Source organism: Anabrus simplex, chromosome 5 (assembly GCF_040414725.1).
Source record: "Anabrus simplex isolate iqAnaSimp1 chromosome 5, ASM4041472v1, whole genome shotgun sequence".
Classification (NCBI taxonomy): Eukaryota; Metazoa; Arthropoda; class Insecta; order Orthoptera; family Tettigoniidae; genus Anabrus; species Anabrus simplex.
In genome coordinates, this window is record NC_090269.1 from 240,434,584 (window position 1) to 240,458,156 (window position 23,573).

Sequence of the window (23,573 nt, forward strand, 5' to 3'; positions counted from 1 at the left end):
GTATTAATAGTTTTCTCCTTTACGACTGGATTAATTCCCATTGGCGAGATGAAATGGTCGTTTAATTCATCTACGTTAACATTTAGTTCATCGTTAGATTTCTGGTTATTGATACCAAAATATTTCATAGATTTCCACATCGCCGCAGGGCGTACGTCAGGTCTAATCAAGTTATGGGCGTAACGTAGTCTAGCGCTTCGAATTTTAGAGGTCGTTTTATTACGCAGTGTTTTATAAGTCTGGTGGTTCACTTCCGTTGGGTAGTGCTTGTATCGTCTATGAGCAGCGTCTCGTTTAGCCATTAAGTGGCGAATTTCGTCATTTATCCACGGCTTAGGAGCTCTGGAAACTTTTCCCGTACGCACTGGGGCGTGCCGATCGTAGAGTTGCGTTACTAGGTTATTAAATGTTGAGACCATTTCCTGTAGATTATTGGCGCGATTTATCTCCATCCACGGCGCGGAAAGAGCATCTTCTAATTTATCTGCGTCAATTCGTCTGAGGTCCCTGAATGATAATATTTTCGACCTCGGTTTCGGAGTTTGTAATTGGTAGGACAGGTAGATTATGTCATGTCCAGATAGCCCCGGGGCTGATGTCTGTCCATGTTGCAGGACTTTCGCTGAATTGTTTGTTATTATTAGATCGAGAAGGGTGTGACTGCTATTAGTGTGGTGGGTTGGTCCAAGAGGTAAAATTGACATGTTACATGCTTCGAAAATGTTACAAAACTGTCGAGTTGAAGCTGCGGTACTGTCTAACAAATTTGTGTTGAAGTCGCCCATTACATTAACGTGTTCATAGTCTGGCAGAAGGTTTAGTATTTCAGTCTCAAGGTCGGTCAAATACCCTACTTTCGGAGGCTTGTAAACCACTCCCAGCAAGCATTTCGTTCTAGACAGTGTTATCTCTATAAACAAAAACTCTGGTTTACGTTCATACTGTGAAGGTGAATGGCTAATTACTTGAGGGTTGAGGTCTCTGGCAACATAAGCAGCCACCCCCCCCACCGCCTTTCCCCTCGCGGTCATTTCGTAGAAGGACGTACCCGTCTATGTCAACAGCTGAACTGGGGCATTTGCTGCTCAGCCACGTTTCAGACATAAGAATTGCATGGAACTGGCGCGTAGAAAACAGGTTATGCATTTCATCCATGCGCGTTTGGGAGAGCAAAGACTGCACATTACAGTGACAAACATTAAGAGCTCTTGGAAATTGGTCCACGGTTTCTTTCAAGATACTAGCGGCTGAAATAGGACCTGGGTTTGCTGTAGCACCTATGTGAGTGAAGGGAGCGGTTAACGGAAGAGGGGAGCAAGGGGATGGAACTAAAGGAATGCGCTTAGACCTGCTGTCGTCAGAAGCATGCCCTTGTTGTGTTAAAAGGTATGCCAACTTCGGAACAGAAAATTAAAACTAAAACAGTACTAACGGGAGGACTACGGTTAAATACAGTTCAAGCAATACTGATCACTGGAGAAATAAAAGACAGTGCAAAGCTAATAACAATGACAGAACACACTAAAAACAGATTATACAAGGTAAATCACACAAATGAATCTGATTTTAAACTAGAGGGTTCTAACTAGCGATGTTATACTTGGAAAACAGATACCTGATATAGTAAAAGATGTGATAGGAAGTGTGTTATGGGAGATTGATGAATGAGAGAGAGAGAGAGAGAGAGAGAGAGAGAGAGAGAGAGAGAGGGGGGGGGGGGAGAAAGAGAAAGTGAAACTTAACTGTAGTGAATTCCTACTATGAAAGCAAGGGAAGACAATATTTCGGTACTCACATTAAAAGCGAATGTAGTTCTGTACTGATGTGGTGATGTTTGCAGATTACAATCTAGGAATATCACACATGCGGTTAATACGACGCCTTGTACCATCTGCCAACTTAATTATGATATCCCCGTGATCAGTCCAAGTGTTCCTTAGTCCATGAACAGTGATGGCTGCCTTCAGAATTGCTAGACGAGTTGCAGTCAAGTCTTCTCGTATCGTGGTAGTGGTAGGTGTTCCTTTCAGTTGGCGCTTCCGTGTGAAAACCTCTTGCCTGGAGCGGAAGGACGTGAACATCACAATGATGGGTCGAGGTTTTCCTGGCACCTTCGGTCCTACTCTGTGGCTCCTGTCAATGTCAGTTTTGGTTACCTTGGCGTCCAGTTTATTGCAGAGGCTCACAACAATGTCGTCTGTGTTCTCAGCCTCACTTTCATCAATACCAAACAGACGTAAACTTGACCTCCTTTGGTACTGTTCCAGGGAGTCGCACTTCGCCTCAACTTCTTTGAGATGTTTTATTTCTCTTTCGCGGCACTCGAGTTTTTTGTTTAGGTCATTCACCAATTCAGCATTGAACTGGAGACTACGCTCAAGTTCTTTCACCACAATTTCCGTCACCTGTCTTGCCACTGCACTTACAATACTTTCCACGAAGCGTTCGGAGAGCACGGCCTCGTCCAGTACCTTTCTCACCGCCTGTTCGATTTCGTTGGCACCACTGCTGGCACTACCGCTGCTAGCTTTATTAGGATGACGGCCCATTTTTAATATTATGCTGATATACACAACGATATCGATTAAAAACTGGTCTCAACTTGAACCCTGGCACACGTTCCACAGATCTGCACTTTTACACACCACACACTGCTTCCGTTCACCTACAAAATTCGCTTAAACGGAGAGCCGATTTACTTGCGTGCTTCCATGAGCAGAGTCATTCACCATGTGAGGGTGCAGATGAGGATGAAGTTGACAAGTTTTATGAAGCATTGAGTGACATCGTGGTCAGGGTGAACAGCAAGGATAGAATAGTGCTAATGGGAGATTTCAATGCGAGAGTTGGGAATAGAACGGAAGGATACGAAAGGGTGATTGGTAAATGTGGGGAAGATATGGAAGCTAATGGGAATGGGAAGCGTTTGCTGGACTTCTGTGCTAGTATATGGGTTTAGCTGTTACGAATACATTCTTCAAGCATAAGGCTATTCACCGCTACACATGGGAGGCTAGGGGTACCAGATCCATAATAGACTATATCTTAACAGACTTTGAATTCAGGAAATCTTTTAGGAATGTACGAGTTTTTCGGGGATTTTTCGATGATACAGACCATTATCTGATCTGTAGCAAACTTAGTATCTCTAGGCCTAGGGTAGAGAAAGTGAAATCTGTCTGCAAACGAATAAGGGTAGAAAATCTCCAGGACGAGGAAATTAGACAGAAGTACATGGATATGATTAGTGAGAAGTTTCGAACAGTAGACAGTAAGCAGGTTCAGGATATAGAAAGTGAATGGGTGGCATACAGGGATGCTGTAGTAGAAACAGCAAGGGAATGCCTAGGAACAACTGTATGTAAAGATGGGAAAAGGCGAACATCTTGGTGGAATGAGGAAGTGAGAGCAGCCTGTAAACGTAAAAAGGCTTATCAGAAATGGCTCCAAACAAGGGCCGAGGCAGACAGGGATTTGTACGTAGATGAAAGAAACAGAGCGAAACAAATAGTTGTTGAATCCAAAAAGAAGTCATGGGAAGATTTTGGTAATAACCTGGAAAGGCTAGGTCAAGCATCAGGAAAACCTTTCTGGACAGTAATAAAGAATCTTAGGAAGGGAGGGAAAAAGGAAATGAACAGTGTTTTGAGTAATTCAGGTGAACTCATAACAGATCCCAGGGAATCACTGGAGAGGTGGAGGGAATATTTTGAACATCTTCTCAATGTAAAAGGAAATCACCATGGTGGTGTTGCAAAAAATGAGGAAAATGATGTTGGTGAAATTATGCTTGAGGAAGTGGAAAGGATAGTAAATAAATTCCATTGTCATAAGGCAGCAGGAATAGATGAAATTAGACCTGAAATGGTGAAGTATAGTGGGAAGGCAGGGATGAAATGGCTTCATAGAGTAGTCAAATTAGCGTGGAGTGTTGGTAAGGTACCTTCAGATTGGACAAAAGCAGTAATTGCACCGATCTATAAGCAAGGGAACAGGAAGGATTGCAACAACTATCAAGGTATCTCATTGATTAGTATACCAGGCAAAGTATTCACAGGCATCTTGGAAGGGAGGGTGCGATCAGTCGTTGAGAGGAAGTTGGATGAAAACCAGTGTGCTTTCAGACCACAGAGAGGCTGTCAGGATCAGATTTTCAGTATGCATCAGGTAATTGAAAAATGCTACGAGAGGAATAGGCAGTTGTGTTTATGTTTCGTACATCTAGAGAAAGCATATGACAGGGTACCGAGGGAAAAGATGTTCGCTATACTGGGAGACTATGGAATTAAAGGTAGATTATTAAAATCAATCAAAGGCATTTATGTTGACAATTGGGCTTCAGTGAGAATTGATGGTAGAATGAGTTCTTGGTTCAGGGTACTTACAGGAGTTAGACAAGGCTGTAACCTTTCACCTTTGCTGCTTGTAGTTTACATGGATCATATGCTGAAAGGTATAAAATGGCAGAGAGGGATTCAGTTAGGTGAAAATGTAGTAAGCAGCCTGGCCTATGCTGACGACTTGGTCTTAGTGGCAGACTGTGCCGAAAGCCTGCAGTCTAACATCTTGGAACTTGAAAATAGGTGCAATGAGTATGGTATGAAAATTAGCCTCTCGAAGACTAAATTGATGTCAGTAGGTAAGAAATCCAACAGAACTGAATGTCAGATTGGTGATACAAAGCTAGAACAGGTCGATAATTTCAAGTATTTAGGTTGTGTGTTTTCCCAGGATGCTAATATAGTAAGTGAGATTGAATCAAGGTGTAGTAAATCTAATGCAGTGAGCTCGCAGTTGCGATCAGCAATATTCTGTAAGAAGGAAGTCAGCTCCCAGACGAAACTATCTTTACATCGGTGAGTTTTCAGACCAACTTTGCTTTATGGGAGCGAAAGCTGGGTGGACTCAGGATATCTTATTAATAAGTTAGAAGTAACAGACATGAAAGTAGCAAGAATGATTGCTGGTGCAAACAGGTGGGAACAATGGGAGGAGGGAACACAGAATAAGGAGATAAAGGCTAATTTAGGAATGAACTCGATGGATGAAGCTGTACGCATAAACCGGCTTCGGTGGTGGGGTCATGTGAGGCGAATGGAGGAGGATAGGTTACCTAGGAGAATAATGGACTCTGTTATGGAGGGTAAGAGAAGTAGAGGGAGACCAAGACGACGATGGTTAGACTCTGTTTCTAACGATTTACAGATAAGAGGTATAGAACTAAATGAGGCCACAACACTAGTTGCAAATCTAGGATTGTGGCGACGTTTAGTAAATTCTCAGAGGCTTGCAGACTGAACGCTGAAAGGCATAACAGTCTATAATGATAATGTATGTAATGTATGTATGTTACCTAAATACACTACGGTATTAATAATTGCTGCCCTTATAGCAGTGTTTTCTCTTCCATGAACGTCATTTGCAGCAGGTACTGAAATTTCTTCGAACACTCTTCTTGCAACGAACACAGCCTCATCTCTTTCAGGAACCTCATTTACTGCATTTACAGCGATATCGTGCAAGACGAATGCTGCAACTATGATTACTGGAACACGAGCTAACTTCACTCTTAGCCTCATACTGAGACAAGGGAACCGTCTTTTCACAACTCCAAATGTTGTTTCTATTGCTGACCTGATTGCTTGCGCTCGATTATAAGCTACGATATTTAGGGACCTGAGCCTAGCATCACAAATAACTTTAATATTTAACGAAAACTACCCATGACGATTCATATAAACTTCTGCGTTATCGCCCCCAGGAGATATTAAAAGTATCCGAGTACAATCTATAGCGCCTATAACACCAGGGAAGTGTTTTACATCGAAAAAATCACGTATGATTTTCCTCACGTCATTTTGTTCGGAGGGCATTTTGATAAACTCGTGTTTCAGTGCAGCAATGAGATTAGATACGCGATTAATGGCTCTGCAGACTGTCGCTGCGTCTACATGCAGTAAATCAACGACTAACTGAAAACTTCCCGTTCCCATGGCAAAGAATCTCAAAGTTAGTAGCAACATGTGCATATGAGTTAGGAGGTTTTAAGTAGAATATCACGCAACCTGAGTTCCAGCTGTTCCACGGTATCTTTTCCCAAGTGATCCCTCAGTTTTAACTTCTTATCACTCAATTCTCTCATATGATTTCCTCATTCACAGAACACACGAGGAGCCCGACAAAATTAATCATTTTCATCATCAGAATATATATCCGAGATATCAGAGTAATCAGACATCTGTAAAATACGAACGGGATATATAACGTAAGCAATTTATCGAGGTTATGTTATAGAATTATTACATTACACTGCAGTAAAAGAAGCGTAATATTGCCTATATACAGCCAACTATAGCTAGCAATGTATGAGGTTAGACTTCAGCGTATTTTTTTACCATTTATCGTAAAAACACAGGTAATATTTTATTAACAATCAGCTGTTCTTGTATCCCAAGTAGGAAACAACTCCTTGAACTAAGATCAAAGAGTTTGATCGGAGAAATATCTCCAGTCAAAGTTGATCATAGTTCAGTGCGAACTGATCACAGAATAATGTTTATACAATACAAATGTACGAGTTTTGCGTGAACCGAGATCAATTTCGTCTCTGATCTAAGATCAAACGGTTTATACAATCGGCCCTAAGTTCTATGACTCGTGTAAAACACCCTAGAGTTTGTTATTTTCTTGGGACCAAGTAGAAGTCCACGGCGTGGTCTTGACAAGAGGATCTACCATGATTGGCTGGCCAGGATCAATCTCGGCGTATCATGTGAGGGATGAGGTCTTTATATACTTCGACATCACAGCGGAAGTCAACCACACATTGTACCAGCATTAAGTAAACCAGACACACTGTACGGGAATGAAGTAGGGTGCAACAAGGCTGAAATGGACTGAATCTTACTGGGAGGGCTACATAACAGCCCTATCTGATGCTATATTCTGCAATCCAAGGAATGTGCAAGAAGCGAGATTTCTTGATATCGAAGAAGAGGATCAGTGCTGTATTTAATAAAAAAGGCAAATGCCAACTGGGCTTAATTCCAGAGGGCAAGGAGAACACGCAAATCCACAACTAGCCGTACACCAGAAGTTGCGAGGAAAGTAACTGATCTTGTCTCAGGTGGTAACCTGCCCCCTCAAAGAACTATCACATGTGAGTTTGGGATGTCTGTTTAAACAGTTAAAACCATAATGAACACGGACCTGCAATTAGGAAAGCGGCGTAATCACCAAGTTCACAAGCTGCTGCCTTGTCACATTTCAGAATGTCACACGAACGCAAAAAAGCTGTACGAGGGCAATCTCTCAGGGGACAGATGGAAAAAAATCAGGCAACATTAGACAAAGCATATGTAGACCTTAGTGAATGCAACAAACCTCAATGAATTTACTACGGCCCTAGAGACAGAAATTATCAAAGATTGTATAAAGAATGGTACAAAAGTTCCCCAAGGGGTTTCATAATCATCGCTGGATACTGCTACAATCGCAAGTTAACCATTCGCCGTGTCGCTAATAATGTGAAGGTGAACTCTGCATACTATCAGCAAGACATTCTAACATCTATTTAAAATAAAAACAACATATTCCAGCACTGGATGGGAGGGGAAAAGTCAGGTATGGGTTCATCAAGATAAGGAATCCAGCCAAGCCTCACTTTCGACTAGTCTGTTCTTGAGAGAATGGAGATGGAAACTGGAATTTGTGCAATTGCTTTTACTGACATTCCAGTGATAGCACCTGTTGAGTAGTGATGGGCGATATTTCATGAACTGTGATTTTTTCACTGATATCAATAAATCACGAGTAACGACTGTTACTTTCTACGCTATCACTGTGATCAGCCGTGATTTCAAGATTTCACTTCAAGTGATCACCATACACCCTCTTAACTCCATATACCGAACTAGAATGTTGCTACCTAAACTGTGACTGTAATCGATGTTGTGATCAGTCGTGATATCACGACATGTGCTGCCGCAACGGTATCCACGCGAAGCGATGCGTTCAAGGAAGCAGCATCGCCATGATTACCAACAGTATGGACATTTGTTGATTTCATTTTTTAAGGACATCAACATATCGTTCAGTATATAATGTATTTGTAGGAACTGAGCACATTTCTCCCGAATATATTAACAACTGAAACATTCATAATCCTCGGCATCGCTTGCAATATCAGTTTCAGGAAACTGTCAGTTGAATCGCAGTGTGGTATTATTCTTTTAGCGTGCGTTCAAAAAAATCGTGGTACACGGGACTCTCCTAGAATAGTAACAAACGTGTATTTCTCCTGTATTTTGGAATGCCCGGGGGCATATTGTCACTGGAGCTCAGTATTGGGAGCCAAGTTGACTGAAATGGCATTTTCTAGAAAAAGGAAAAACAGTGACCTGTAGCAGTCCTTTAAAGAAGTGGATGAAAATTTCACATTATGTAATATGTGCAAACAGAAATTGTCTTAAGAAGAAGTACTTCAAATCTGAATAAACATTTGGAATGCAAGCATCTCTCACTTGCTTGGTCAGAAAGCAGTAGTCAACAATCGGCATGTATCTGATGATACAGACCTGGGATTTTAGACTCTAAAAAAATGTTTTAGGCACCTAAAATGGAATATTTAAACAAGTAAATAGGTTTTTAAAAGATAATATAGGCACTTCAAACATGCTTTAAAAATAGGCAGAAAATAGACTTTAAAATATGACAATATAGACCTACACTGTAATGTGATTTTTTTTTTACGTTAAGTACAGTAATGTGGTATAGGCTAACCTTTCTAAATAGGAATAGTTGCAAAATGAAGGCATAATTAAACAGGCGTTTATTACAAACAGCTATGGATTATGAAACAAAAAATTTTCATCAGTACCATACTAAAATTAAATTAAATGCGTAGTACTGGTATGCATATTTATTTGTGAGGAACATTCCTGCTGCACTTTTCAGTCGTAGTTTGCTTTACAGCACATAACAATAATCTTCTCCAAATTTTCCACAGTCAGGCTGCGTCTTTTGTCTGTTAAAACAATTTTAAAAGCAGAAAAAAATGTGCTCTACACTCACAGATGTTTGAGAGGCATAGCAAAATTTACCTACATTTTTCAGTTCAATTTCACTAGGTAGGTCTACTTTTCCCCATCAATTACCTGATGTACCCTTTCCTGCACTGAATTACCTAGATTCTTCTGCAATACACTAGCCCACCTGTCTTATTTTATCCCTTACTTTACCCCTAGTACTTTGTATAATATTCTCAGCTTCCTCAATTACTAAATATATCTGAGACTCTACTTTTTTTTTTCCTATTTTTGTAATGATTGACTGGAAGAAATGAAAAATTTGCCCGAATATATGCAATGTCTCTCTGAACACTGGAATAATCCTTTAGCAGATCTTTGCCCATACGACACACATGCAGAGTTGTCTGTTAAAGGCATATTGTCTATCACAGATGTTCCATATAATACAGGGCAGCTTCCATTGAGGAACCCCAACGTCTGATGATTGGCTGTGGTGGAAAAGAATAGAGGGGAATTTCTCTCAGAAGATGGCTATTCTTGATGGAAGCTTACAGAACACTCTCTTCGTTGTTGAAATCAGATTATTTACTGCAGGCAACTTGGCCCTAACTATTTCTGTGAGTCTGTGCAAGGCATGGGCCATGCAAGTAACATGAACATTAAAGAAGGGTAGAAAGTTTTAACGAGAGGTAGAGTAGCAATCATGTAGGAAGCAGCATTGGAGACAAGGAGAAGGTCTTTATAATCATCAACATTCCCAGGATACAACAACTGTTTGATGATGTACACAATGCTTTGCTCTATTTTCTGAAGCTGCTTAGAACAAAGGAGAGCAGTAAATGCCAATTGGGTTCCAGTTTTCCTACTATAAGATTAGCAATGTACCTGCCCACAGAGTTGCTGGTTTTGTCCACATATAACCCTGTGTAAGGACTCCCAAATATCCTCTGTGACTGGAAAAATTACCTCCTATTATTAAGTAGTTTTTCTTTAATGTAGATGTTGAAAGTATGTGTTGGTGTATTTCTGTAAACAAATCTCTGAAAACACGACTATGCACAGAATTCCAGGGGATATTTTCAGCAACCAGGCTCTAAACATATGAGCATAGAAACTACGGTGGATTGTGAGAGGTATACTTTGTGTGAGCAGAGTCTGTCCAGTGTTATTTCCATGGTTGATTTTGCTTTGTGACTAGCAATAGCAGCATGCTCTTGTGAAATCTAAAACACAATAATGTGATGAAAATTACAGACTTAAGATAAGGAATAGCTAATGAACAAAATTTGTAATTTTGAATTATTTCATTTAAACCACTTACTCTAAATTTAATTAAGAACAAGAACACTCCATGCCTCGAAAGGTCTTGGCTTTAGGCTCTAGGCTTGCAGATATTAGATAGCCATGTGGTCAAAACGTCACATCCCTCAAGTGTATTGCCGAGCCTCTGAGACCGCCCCTCATTGTAGCTTCCCACGTGCCCTCACGCAGCTGGGTCAACCCCTTTCCATACCACACATTTTTCTAAATTACTGCCGGTACTGGTAACTAGGGAAGGTGCACTGGTATCGTTAACCTCACATTAGGTGGCTGAGAATAGTCATTCATCATTATACTTTTCGCTTGTGCCAGATCAATGTGTAGAATTTCATTTCCTAGCACATACCAAATAATCGGTTACAGTATAAAACACGACTGTTACCAATGTTGATCCTATTTTTTCCTTGACATATTGGTTGAACTTCGGCATGTCTACAAAAAACGAATGTAAATAATAAAATGATTATATGTGTACGCCTAGAAGTAAATTATCAATCAATCAATACTGATCTGCATTTAGGGCAGTCGCCCAGGTGGCAGATTCCCTATCTGTTGCTTTCCTAGCCTTTTCCGAAATGATTTCGAAGAAATTGGAAATTTATTGAACATCTCCCTTGGTAAATTATTCCAATCCCTAACTCCCCTTCCTATAAATGAATATTTGCCCCAGTTTGTCCTCTTGAATTCCAACTTTATCTTCATATTGTGATCTTTCCTACTTTTATAGATGCCATTCAAACCTATTCGTCTACTAATGTCATTCCACGCCATCTCTCCGCTGACAGCTCGGAACATACCACTTAAACTGTATATAGGATAATATCTTTTGTTTATTTCCACCTATTGAATACATTACAAGTTTATGAAACTTTCAATACGGACGAAAAATGATTTTCATCACTTGTAACATACCACTTAGTCGAGCAGCTCTTCTTTCTCTCAATTCTTCCCAACCCAAACATTGCAACATTTTTGTAACGCTACTCTTTTGTCGGAAATCACCCAGAACAAATCGAGCTGCTTTTCTTTGGATTTTTTCCAGTTCTTGAATCAGGTAATCCTGGTGAGGGTCCCATACACTGGAACCATACTCTAGTTGGGGTCTCACCAGAGACTTATATGCACTCTCCTTTACATCCTTACTACAACCCCTAAACACCCTCATAACCATGTGCAGAGATCGGTACCCTTTATTTACAATCCCATTTATGTGATAACCCCAGTGAAGATCTTTCCTTATATTCCTTATATTTCCTTATATTAAAACCTAGATACTTACAATGATCCCCAAAAGGAAATTTCACCCCATCAACGCAGTAATTAAAACTGAGAGGACTTTTCCTATTTGTAAAACTCACAACCTGACTTTTAGCCCCGTTTATCAACATACCATTGCCTGCTGTCCATCTCACAATATTTTCGAGGTCACGTTGCAGTTGCTCACAATCTTGTAACTTATTTATCACTCTATAGAGAATAACATCATCCGCAAAAAGCCTTACCTCCGATTCCACTCCTTTACTCATATCATTTATATATATATAAGAAAACATAAAGGTCCGATAACACTGACCTGAGGAACTCCCCTCTCAACTATTACAGGGTCAGACAAAGCTTCACCTACTGTAACTCTCTGAGATCTATTTTCTAGAAATATAGCAACCCATTCAGTCACTCTTTTGTCTAGTCCAATTGCACTCATTTTTGCCAGTAGTCTCCCATGATCCACCCTATCAAATGCTTTAGACATGTCAATCACGATACAGTCCATTTGACCTCCAGAATCCAAGATATCTGCTATATCTTGCTGGAATCCTACAAGTTGAGCTTCAGTGGAATAACCTTTCCTAAAACCGAATTGCCTTCTATCGAACCAGTTATTAATTTCACAAACATGTCTAATATAATCAGAAAGAATGCCTTCCCAAAGCTTACATACAATGCATGTCAAACTTACAGGCCTGTAATTTTCAGCTTTATGTCTATCACCCTTTTCCTTTATACACAGGGGCTACTATAGCAACTCTCCATTCATCTGGTATAGCTCCTTCGGCCAAACAATAATCAAATAAGTACTTCAGATATGGTACTATATCCCAACCCATTGTATTTAGTATATCCCCAGAAATCTGATCAATTCCAGCCGCTTTTCTAGTTTTAAACTTTTGTATCTTATTGTAAATGTCATTGTTATCATACGTAAATTTTATTACTTCTTTGGCCTTAGTCTCTTCCTCTATCTTGTAACCAACAATCTTTACATACTGCTGACTGAATACTTCTGCCTTTTGAAGATCCTCACATACACACTCCCCTTGTTCATTAATTATTCCTGGAATGTCCTTCTTGGAACCTGTTTCTGCCTTAAAATACCTATACATACCCTTCCATTTTTCACTAAAATTTGTATGACAGCCAATTATGCTTGCCATCATGTTCTCCTTAGCTGCCTTCTTTGCTAGATTCAATTTTCTAGTAAGTTCCTTCAATTTCTCCTTACTTCCACAGCCATTTCTAACTATTTCTTTCCAGTCTGCACCTCCTTCTTAGTCTCTTTATTTCTCTATTATAATAAGGTGGGTCTTTACCATTCCTTACTACCCTTAAAGGTACAAACCTGTTTTCGCATTCCTGAACAATTTCTTTAAACCCATCCCAGAGGCTGTTTACATTTTTATTTAGTGTTTTCCACCGATCATAGTTACTTTTTAGAAACTGCCTCATACCTGCTTTATCAGCCATATGGTACTGCCTAACAGTCCTACCTTCCTTTCTATCACATTTATTTTTAACTACCACAAAAACAGCTTCATGATCACTAATACCATCTATTACTTCAGTTTCCCTATAGAGCTCATCTGGTTTTATCAGCACCACATCCAAAATATTTTTCCCTCTGGTTGGTTCCATCACTTACTGAATCAGCTGTCCTTCCCATATTAACTTATTTGCCATTTGTTGGTCATGCTTCCTGTCGTTCGCATTTCGCAATTCACATCTGGCAAATTCAGATCTCCCGCTACAATCACATTTCTTTCCATGTCGTTTCCCACATAGCTGACTACCCTATCAAATAATTCCGAATCCGCATCAGTGCTACCCTTTCCCGATCTGTACACTCCAAATATATATCAAGTTGCCTATTATCTTTAGAAATGAGCCTTACACCTAGAATTTCATGTGTCTCATCTTTAACTTTTTCGTAGCTTACAAAGTCTTTCACCTGAATGAAAACTCCCCCTCCCACCTTTCCTATCTCTACGATATACACTCCAGTGCCGTGAGAAAATTTCTGCATCCATTATATCATTTCTCAGCCATGATTCAACTCCTATTACAATATCTGGTAAATATATATCTATTAAATTACTTAATTCTATTCCTTTCTTTACAATACTTCTACAGTTCAACACTAACAATTTTATGTCATCCCTACTTGATTTCCAGTTCCCTGTTCCCTTATCACCGCTCCCTAGGCCATCCCGTTTCCCTGAATGTACCTCCCTATTACCCTTCCAAACAAATTTCCTAACTTATACGTACCACTGCGGTTTAAATGAAGGCCATCCGAGCGCAGATCCCTTTCTCCTGCCCATCCATTAGGATCTAGAAATTTCACTCCCAGTTTCCCACATACCCACTCCATAGTCTCATTTAAATCCCCAATCACCCTCCAGTCAGTATCCCTCCTACACAGTATTCCACTAATAACAATCTCCGCTTTCTTAAACTTCACCCGTGCTGCATTTACCAGATCCCACACATCTCCAACTATGTTGGTACTTATATCAGCTTGCCTTACGTTGTTGGTACCAACGTGAAACACTACCACCTTCTCCTTCCCCTCCTCCCTCTCTTCTACTTTCCTCAACATCTGCCTCAACCTAATTCCTGGATAACATTCTACCCTGGTTCCTTTTCCTCCACACACTTTCCCCACGTGTCTAACGATGGAATCCCCCATGACCAGAGCCTCAACCCTACCCACCTCATTTGATCCCCTCCCCTCCTGGTCAGCCCTATCTTTCCTGATAGCTGCAGAAGGTACTTCCTCCTTCCTTTTCTCCTTCCCATGACCCTGTTCTACCTGTCTTTTCCTATCCTCTACTCTACCTTTCCCTTTCCTACCTTTTCCCTTCCTCCTACTTCCATGCATCTCAGCAACAGTTCCCTGTCCCTAATCTTCCCTCTGTTGTTCTACCTGGAGTGACTCGTACCGATTTCGCACAGACACCTGTCCTGAATTCTGATCCTGAATAGAGAGCCCTTGGCCTACAATCTCCTTCCCCTTAGAACATTAGACCACCTGTCTTCTACAACTCCTCCCTTTCCTTCCCCTCCCTCTTGTACACCTACTGTAACCTGTACATTGTTTGAGGGAGTCCTATCTTACTTCCCGTCTTCTGTGAGAATCCTAATTATCTCCCTCAAACTTTCCAACTCCTCCCTCATACCCCTCAATGCCTCACCACACCCACAATAAGTACACTCGCACTCCTTAGCCATTCTTTACGGGGGGAAAAATTTTAAATTAAAAAATAAAATAACTTATTTGCAAAAAAATAAATGAACGGAGGGATATATTGTCTGGGATAGTACACAACAATAAGGTAATTAATATACGACTACACTACAATACTACTTAGTCGTGCTCAATTATTTTTTTTATTTTTTATTTTTTTATCCTACAACCCCTAACAGGATAAAAGCTGCTGTTAATTACTGAATATCGAAAGTAATACACAAGAACTACACAATTCCAAACTGCAATTAAGCCTATCCTAATTTCAACAATATTTTAGTAAGAGTTTCTACGGATACCTCTACCACAGCAGTACTACACAAATATTTTACAATAATAAAATAAGCACACTAAATTCTAATAGGATATTACTCGTATACTACTGTACAGTACAGTACACTACAGTAATTTTAAACTACTTTCAGACGTATCCTAATTACGATACCGGTACCGTACCGTATGTCACTACTAAGCACAACAAACGAAATTTGCAAGAAGTACTGTACTCAAAGATTACCAACGAAGCTAAATGCTTAGACAAATTATTATTAGTATTACGGTCTAATAGATATACACGAAAGATAACACACGAATATAGCACGCAAGATACGGCACTATCTAAATGTACTGTATCTATACTACAATGTATCTACACTACACTACACTGCGTTTGGTTAAATGCTTAAGTATAAAAAGGATTGCCGTACACGAAGAAAAACACGAATATAACTGGCAAGATACTATCTAATATATTATACCTTATCTTCACTACAATTCTACTGAAATGTGGTTATGTGATTATTACAGCTGGTGGATTACTATTATTTTCCCTACTCCACGGGACGGAGGAAAAAAAAAGTGTCCTTAATTAGGCCTACTGAAAAATACGAGGTTGTCTACACTAATTTCTCAAATATTTCTATCAAAACTACTACTACTACTACTACTACTACTACTACTACTACTCCTCCTCCTCCTCCTCCTCCTCCTCCTCCTCCTCCTCCAGGGACTTGAACTGCAATTACTGGGATATATGAACTTTATTATTATTAGCTAACCGCTCATAAATACTGAAAGATCGAGGGAGCGAAATATAAATTACGGATACTAACTACCTACTCAGAAGTACAAATGAATGGAATACAAGGTCAGCTGATTTTTATTTATATTTACTTGACTACACTACACCCTTTGTTCACGACTGTAGCCAACAATGCAATATTTCAATATGAGGAGCGACAATAATCAATAACAATACGACTGTTAACTATTACCGTGTAATCTCTTTAACTTCTTTTTAAATGGAAGTTTACAGGCGTATCGTGTTTTTTAATGTAGTAAATTATTACCTTCGCGATAGTTTGAACGTATATCTATACGAAATACCGGAGAAGTTGCTGCAGAAGTTACGGTACTATTCCTTATGATAATCTGCCTTTGTAAGTACAACCAACGAATCTACAGATATTTACAAATATTTTTAAAGTTAACATTGTTACCTAAGTATTACCTAAACCTAAATTCGAAACAAGGTGCACCTAGCTAGCCTACTTAACCTAGAAAGCGTAATTTACTGAAGACCAACTGAATTACTTGTTACAAAATTTAAATAATTATTACTACTCCCAATTTCTACCAACAAGCACTAAACACCACTATATAAACAGCACTAAATGAATCAGATATACACAAAATTAAGCTATTTCAATAGGTTTTCACTACTTTATCACTACAATAATGCAAGAGCTCTCTCAACAGCCAACCGTTCTCAAGCGCATCCAACAATGCACAGTGTCTGTAATGCAACCAAAATGTAGGCTGTTTATTAATTGCAAAACCTTAGGTGGCTGATTTTCTTATAAATGTTTACACAGAGATAGCCCAGTCACAATAACAAGGCATTCTCTTGATCACAAGCTACAAATAACAAGCAGCACGGACGATGCGGTGACTGTGATCACGTCACAACTAAAAATCACTGATATCAGAAAATCACGATATCAAATCACGCTGTGACTCACAAATCACGGTATCGCTCATCACTACTGTTGAGTTATTCATGGACTACTGTGCATTTGGACTCCTGAAATGGGCCTTAGGAAATAGACTTCCACACACTACCAATGGTCTCTGGAAAGCATGTTAGGAGGAGTGGGTTAAGATAGACATGCTAGCTCTGCAAAAAAGTCTGCTGGAATGGAAATTACATTGTCGGGCTATACCTACAAAATGCTGGCTTTCCAACTGAGCATGATCGTTGGTGGAGACATGGCTTTTCATAGTTAAATCACCCTTCAAACATCATCCCCAGAAATCCTGAACGATTTTCAGTAATGTTAAGATTCCATAAACTCTCTGAATAATGTACAGTTTGAACATGTGATTATGATGCAGCAACATTTTTTAGTAACATTAAAACTTTTTTAAAAATTCTAATAGAAGAAATCAATAGCCAGAAACAATTGTGCAACTTACCTCTTAATACTTCTGTTATTAGTTTGATATCCTTTGTAAGTTTCTTCACTTGGTTAAAATTAGCAACAGTCCAGATGGGAACATATTGATCATTATCCATTTGCGAAAGCAAATATGCATCATTAGCCAAATTTTCCCTGGAAAAATAAAAGAAAGACTAAGAATAGTTCAAAACTCGGCTACAGAGACTTGAAGTACTTTTTAATATGCTGTTCACACAATCCATTTTCAATTTTACCAGTCTATAGTTGGACTGGCCCTGACACTATAGTATTTCGGTACAGCTGTTCATATGTGGGGCCGAGCTTCACATCAGATTTAGGCAACTCTTACGAAGAAATTACACACTTCTCCGAATAGTAAAGGAACTTTTGTCCATGTATAGCAGTGCATTAGGTTGAATTTCAAAGAAAAATAAACTGAAAGCAGTTATTCTTATTAATTTGTGTACACATTAAACATCCGAGTGTCCACTTCAGCTAGACATCTTCTGCATAGCTGCCAACTTTTAGCGATCAAAAATAGTAAGATTTTTTTAATTCTTGGATTTCGTCACATATATTGTGCCACGGTCTAAGTGCAAGAAAGACAAGATAAAAGGCATACATATCTGCAGTTACAAAGTGAAATGACCATTACATTTAAAATCTTAAACTAAAAATCATAAAAATGTTTATAAGAAAAAGTACAGAATCACTCATTTATGACACAAACGAAAAATAACACAGTCGAACCTCGATATCTCGAACCTCCATTACTCAAATTTTCAATGTCTCGTAGTAACTTAAATTTTTTGGCCGTTTGTCCTATTCTTTATGTGTATTTATTTCTTTATTACTCTACATTCGGTTACACTAATTTCTCGACTTCTCGAAGCAAACATTTCCTCCCTTGAAGCAAAAAACACTAACTCGAATTTTGTGCAACATTAACTGTGCAATACGGCATTGTAGTTTGTGAGAAATAGTCGTCAAGTAAAGAAAGGGTTACAGTAAAGCTTGGAACTAACACGACGGGAACTGAAAAACTCAAATTTCTAGTGATTGGAAAATCAGCAAAGCCTTGCTATTCCTCAAGTGTCAAGTACCCGTCACGTACGAAAGCAAGCCCAGAAGTCGCAGATGACAAGCTACATTTACAAAACTCAGCTGTGTGGTATTGACAAGTTTCGCCGTGAAGGGAAGAAAGGTTAACTGCAACAAAAGAGATTAATTGAATTTTTCCAAAGGTGTTAATGGAGGTGTTAATGGAGCTATGTTTCTTGTTTCACTACTGTATGTGCTGTATCCTGTCTTCTAAAATGTCACTATAATAAGTGTTATAATTAAAGTGATGCCGTAAAACAGTTTCTTTGTATATTTTTAAGTACGGTTAAAAATAATGTATTAAGTAAAAGCCTGTAGGTACATATGATTCAATTATGTGCTCTACATGCTCGAAAACAGCATTCTGTATATCACGAAATTTCGATAACTCGAAATAAAATTTATCTCCGAAGGTGATTTGAGCTATCAAGGTTCCACTGTATTTATATCAAACCGACACTCACAACAAAAAGCATAATAGTTTCCTTCATTAGCCTGTAAAATGAACTAAAATTTAATTTTATAGGCATCTCTGAACAATTTTTGAGGTAACGTTCATTATGTTTTTTGGCCGTAACGTGAAGAGGAAATACCAGAAACTGCCACAGACATAACTTCCTGATATACATTCAACTCATTAAAATTATGAAGTAAGAATGAATAAAAAGGCACTGAAATACGAGAAGCTACCACATACAAAAGAGATCGGTAGGTCTCCTGCGAGGTTGGAACTTAAATAGTGGCAACAATGTTTTGAGACGATATGCAACGGAATGTAGTATTGTCGCTGACGGCACACGCTGGTTACATACCTACCTTACCTCAGAGCAAATTGACTCGCCCATCCCACATCACCTGCCTGCACATAAGCGAGAGAAACATAGTCACTTGTGAGCTAGTGCTCCAACTTGATGTTGTCACTATGCTTTCCAAGCAGGAATAACGAGTTGGATCAAGACTGAATGTGCCAGAGGTCGTACAGCACGACAGTGTCATCAAGGTTTCAAAGAGGCTTGCGGGGAATCTATATTGCCTTAAAGAACAGTGGCACATTGGATAAAAGCCTTCAACAATGGTCGGCAAACTTTGGCGGACATTCATCGGGCACGTCGTCCTACAATCATCAGTAAAGAAGAAGTGCATGCTCTTGCCACGTTACTGGACAGTGATCAAAACCAGACGATTTGTGAGCTCGCCCAAGAAACTGGACTAGCACATAAAATTGTGCTTCACATCCTGAAGGAACGCCTGGGCGTGCGAAAAATTGCATCACGATGGGTTCCGCATGATTTGACGGAAATGCACGAATGGTTGCGTTACGACACTGCTAACACGCACTTGAAGCGATATGAGCGCGAAGGAGAGACTTTCTTGCGCCGTATCATAACCATGGGTGGAAAAAGGGCCAAATAATACAAGCCAAAACTGAAACGCCAATCAAACGAGTGACATTGTGGGTGAAAGTTTTCGTGATCCTCTTGTACGACTGTGATGGTGTTATCCTAACGCATTACATTCCTCCACTTCATGTATATAAATGGGTACTAGTGTTGCTGCACATAATTATATGCAGCCCAATTACTTTTATCCCTTTCAGACCATGTGCACACAATTGTGCAGGTTCGTATTTTATTTATGCCTGACCGTATTTGACGTTTTCTAGGCACCAGACCAGACTGCAGTGATTGTGCGGGACACACAGCATGTATTTCAGTTGTTTTTAGTTAGCGCTTTGACTGCCAGGGCGAAGGAAGAAGAGTTTAAAAACACAGTTGATCGGCTAGATGGCGGGAAGCAGCAGTACCAAAAGTATTTATTTATTGCGTTGATATTAATCTAGAAGCTTTACTGAATACCAGAATGTAATCAATGAAGGTGTAAATTGGTTAGTGAATGTAAATTTTGAAGATACATCATCGTATGTAATACCACAAGATTTTGAATGTTGATACGCACAATTGTGCTGGCTGTCTCCTTACATATGCATAATGGAGTGCTGTGTTGTCAGAACTTGAGTTCTTGCGATATTGCTTTAATATAATGAAATTTTTCCAAATATAACTTGTATGTCATGATATTGCTTACTTGAGCAAACAGAACTAAATAGCAGTAAGGCCGGAAGTACTCATTTACATGCCGCATTTATTTTATATTTCATAGTTCGAATCACTGAAAAATGACAAAGAAAAATTTTTGTAATTGCTAGAAGGAAGTGACTCTGAAATACAAGGTCCTTCAGATGATTATTCCGCTGGTCTTTTTGAAAGACCAGAAGTTTTGTGCAACTCTGAAAGTGATAGTGAAGGTGATGCAGTACCATCTCCAGAATTACCAGCACCCACTCCAAATTCTAGACCTTTCCTCTGCGAGACGGAAGCCTTTTCTATCGAAACCTCCACCGTCTATCCATTAATTACGTGGAAACAGTGGTAAGCACTAGTTTTATATTTAATTGTGTTTTGTAGATTAACAGAAATTATTCAATGGCCTCAGACGGTTTTTTCATTTTTTCAGGACCACACAGTCAAGAGACCATTGCAATACTTCTCAGAATACTTCCCCGATTATTTTTTTGAAACTACTGCCTACTACACCAACAATGTCCAAGAATGGAAAAGAACTGAAAACTAGTGCATTAAAAATAAAAAAATTATTTGGAGTAAATATAGTTATGGGGAATATTCTGTATCCGCGAATGAGAATGTATTGGCATGATGTACGATTGGACCTTGTGGCACCTACAACAGTTATCGACAGGTTTTTCGATCTTAGACAGTGTGTTTATATTTTGTGGATATATTTTGTTGAAACTGTTGCAGTGAATTCTGAAGTAGTTTCAACTAACAGACTGTGGGAGGTGCAACCAATTACTGACACTGTTCGTAAGAAATGTCTTGCCATCCCACTCGGTTGATGAAGCTCAGACAGTATGTGAGGAACAAACCAAGGCCAGTAAGACTAAAGAATTTTGTTAGTACTACCTCTTTTAGATTAGCAGTAGATTTTAAAATTCACCAAGGCGCAACCACACCATTACCAGTGAAGCAATTGGGACTAGCGTCTTCGGTAGTTCTGCGACTAGCACAGACACTTCCACATGGTAGTTATGTATATTTTGACAGCTTCTTCACGACTGTGGGACTGATGTATAAGTTGACAGAACTTAATCTGGCGGGTACAGGCACTATCATGGTTAATAGGTTGAAAGAGGTAAATTTCAGTCGTGATTCAAAGCTTACACAGGGTGACTATGACGAATTTTGTAGAAACGATGAGAAGATGGTAGCTGTGAAAAGGCGAGATATCAAGTGTGTTACCCTTTTGTCAACATGTAGCGGAGCAGAACCAGTGGCAAATGTGAGAGGATGATTTAAGAAAGAGGGGAAATATGAGGTACCATGTCCCTTTGTAAACTGCTACAATCCATGTATTCGTGGTGTTGATATTTGTGACCAGCAAATGGAGTGCTAGCGCACATAAATAAAATTCAAGAAATGGACCCTCAAGGTATCCTTACATTTTTTTGGACCTCCCCTTGGTAAATGCATGGATGGAATATCAGGAGAATTGCAGAAAGGCTCATAATCCTGCCAAGGATAATTTGGATTTGCTTGGGTTTCAAACAGCTGTCTCAGAAGACCCCATTGCTGCACTAACCAGAAAAACGCAAACATTAGATAGAAGATGACTGCTCCAGCACTGATGTATCGAAAACTAGAGTCACGAAAATCCCTCCTGTGGACAAGAGACTATGGCTGTGACCACTGGCCTGTAGTTGATGAATTAAATTCAGCAAGGGTTGCCACCAAAAGGACTACAAAAGCCAAACTCGTACACGATGTACGAAGCGTAATGTATACTTGTGTTGGAACAAGGATTTTCACCATTTCAAATTGTTCCACACAATGAAATAGAACATTTGAACATTTTGAATTGTTCCACACTATGAAATAAATTTGAACATGTACTGAGCTGAACTACTTTTTGTATAATGAGTGAATTAAGTCCTGACACGCACAATTGTGTGAGGTCCTTTTTTCCCCCCCCCCCGATATTAGTTTTTCTTTTGTAAAATAAACTATCATGGTTCATGGTGTGGGTTACTGTAGTCATGTCCTAGTTCGTGAACCATGGACAACAGCTGAGTGGCCTAGTAAGTGGTCGTGAGAGTCAGGTTACCGGTTGCTATGGAATGGGAGTGGGCATCTCAAGACATATTCCGAGTCATGGCCCTCCTTGTGCTCAAGCGGCTAGGACTATACAATACACTGGTGGTCCATAACCCGTTAGAGGCGAGATCCTCACTTGGAATACGTGCAAGTAGGGTAGCATCCTGCTTCATGAATTTACCGAGCTCAGAACATTAAAGCAAGCCTTGGACCTATGGGAGTAACGGAGTCCCACTCCCATTTGACAGGCGAGGGACTCCTTGGAAACAACTTGGCGAACGAAATGGAATTCGATGGGGAGCTATCAATATTAATGGGGCTTATGGAAGAAAAAGTAGAACTGGCTGCGTCAGCAAAGAGGATGCATCTGGATGTGCTAGGAGTAAGTGATATTCGGTAAGGGGAGATAATGAGGAAGAGATAGGAGATTATAAAGTGTACTTGACGGGTGTTAGAAAGGGAAGGGCAGAGTCTGGGGTAGGGGTGTTCATCAAGAATACCATTGCACTTAACATAGTTTCTGTTAGGCACGTAAATGAGCGAATGAGGTGGGCAGATTTGTCAGTTGGAGGAATTAGGACAAGAATTGTCTCAGTGTATTCACTATGTGAGGGTGCAGATGAGGATGAAGTTGACAAGCTAATAGGAATGAGAACTGTTTGCTGGACTTCTGTGCTAGTATGGGTTTAGCTGTTACGAATACATTCTTCAAGCATAAGGCTATTCACCGCTACACATGGGAGGCTAGAGGTACCAGATCCATAATAGACTATATCTCAACGGACTTCGAATTCAGGAAATCTGTTAGGAATGTACGAGTTTTCTGCGGATTTTTCGATGATACAGACCACTACCTGATCTGTAGTGAACTAAATATCTCTAGGCCTAAGATAAAGTGAAATCTGTCTGCAAACGAATAAATGTAGAAAAATCTCCTGGACGAGGAAATTAGAAGTACATGGATATGATTAGT

The 23,573-nt window shown here is 39.6% G+C and overlaps 1 protein-coding gene across 9 annotated transcripts in view; it reads right to left on the bottom strand.

The window, feature by feature from the left end:
• The window catches only part of Larp4B (La-related protein 4B), a 965,589-nt gene that overhangs the window by 317,608 nt on the left and 624,408 nt on the right, over nucleotides 1–23,573 (bottom strand). For all 9 annotated transcript variants that reach the window (XM_067147303.2, XM_067147309.2, XM_067147307.2 and 6 more), the window contains one exon: nucleotides 17,347–17,483. In XM_067147303.2, coding sequence (XP_067003404.1) covers nucleotides 17,347–17,483 — 137 coding nt within the window. The remainder of the gene's footprint in view (nucleotides 1–17,346; nucleotides 17,484–23,573) is intronic.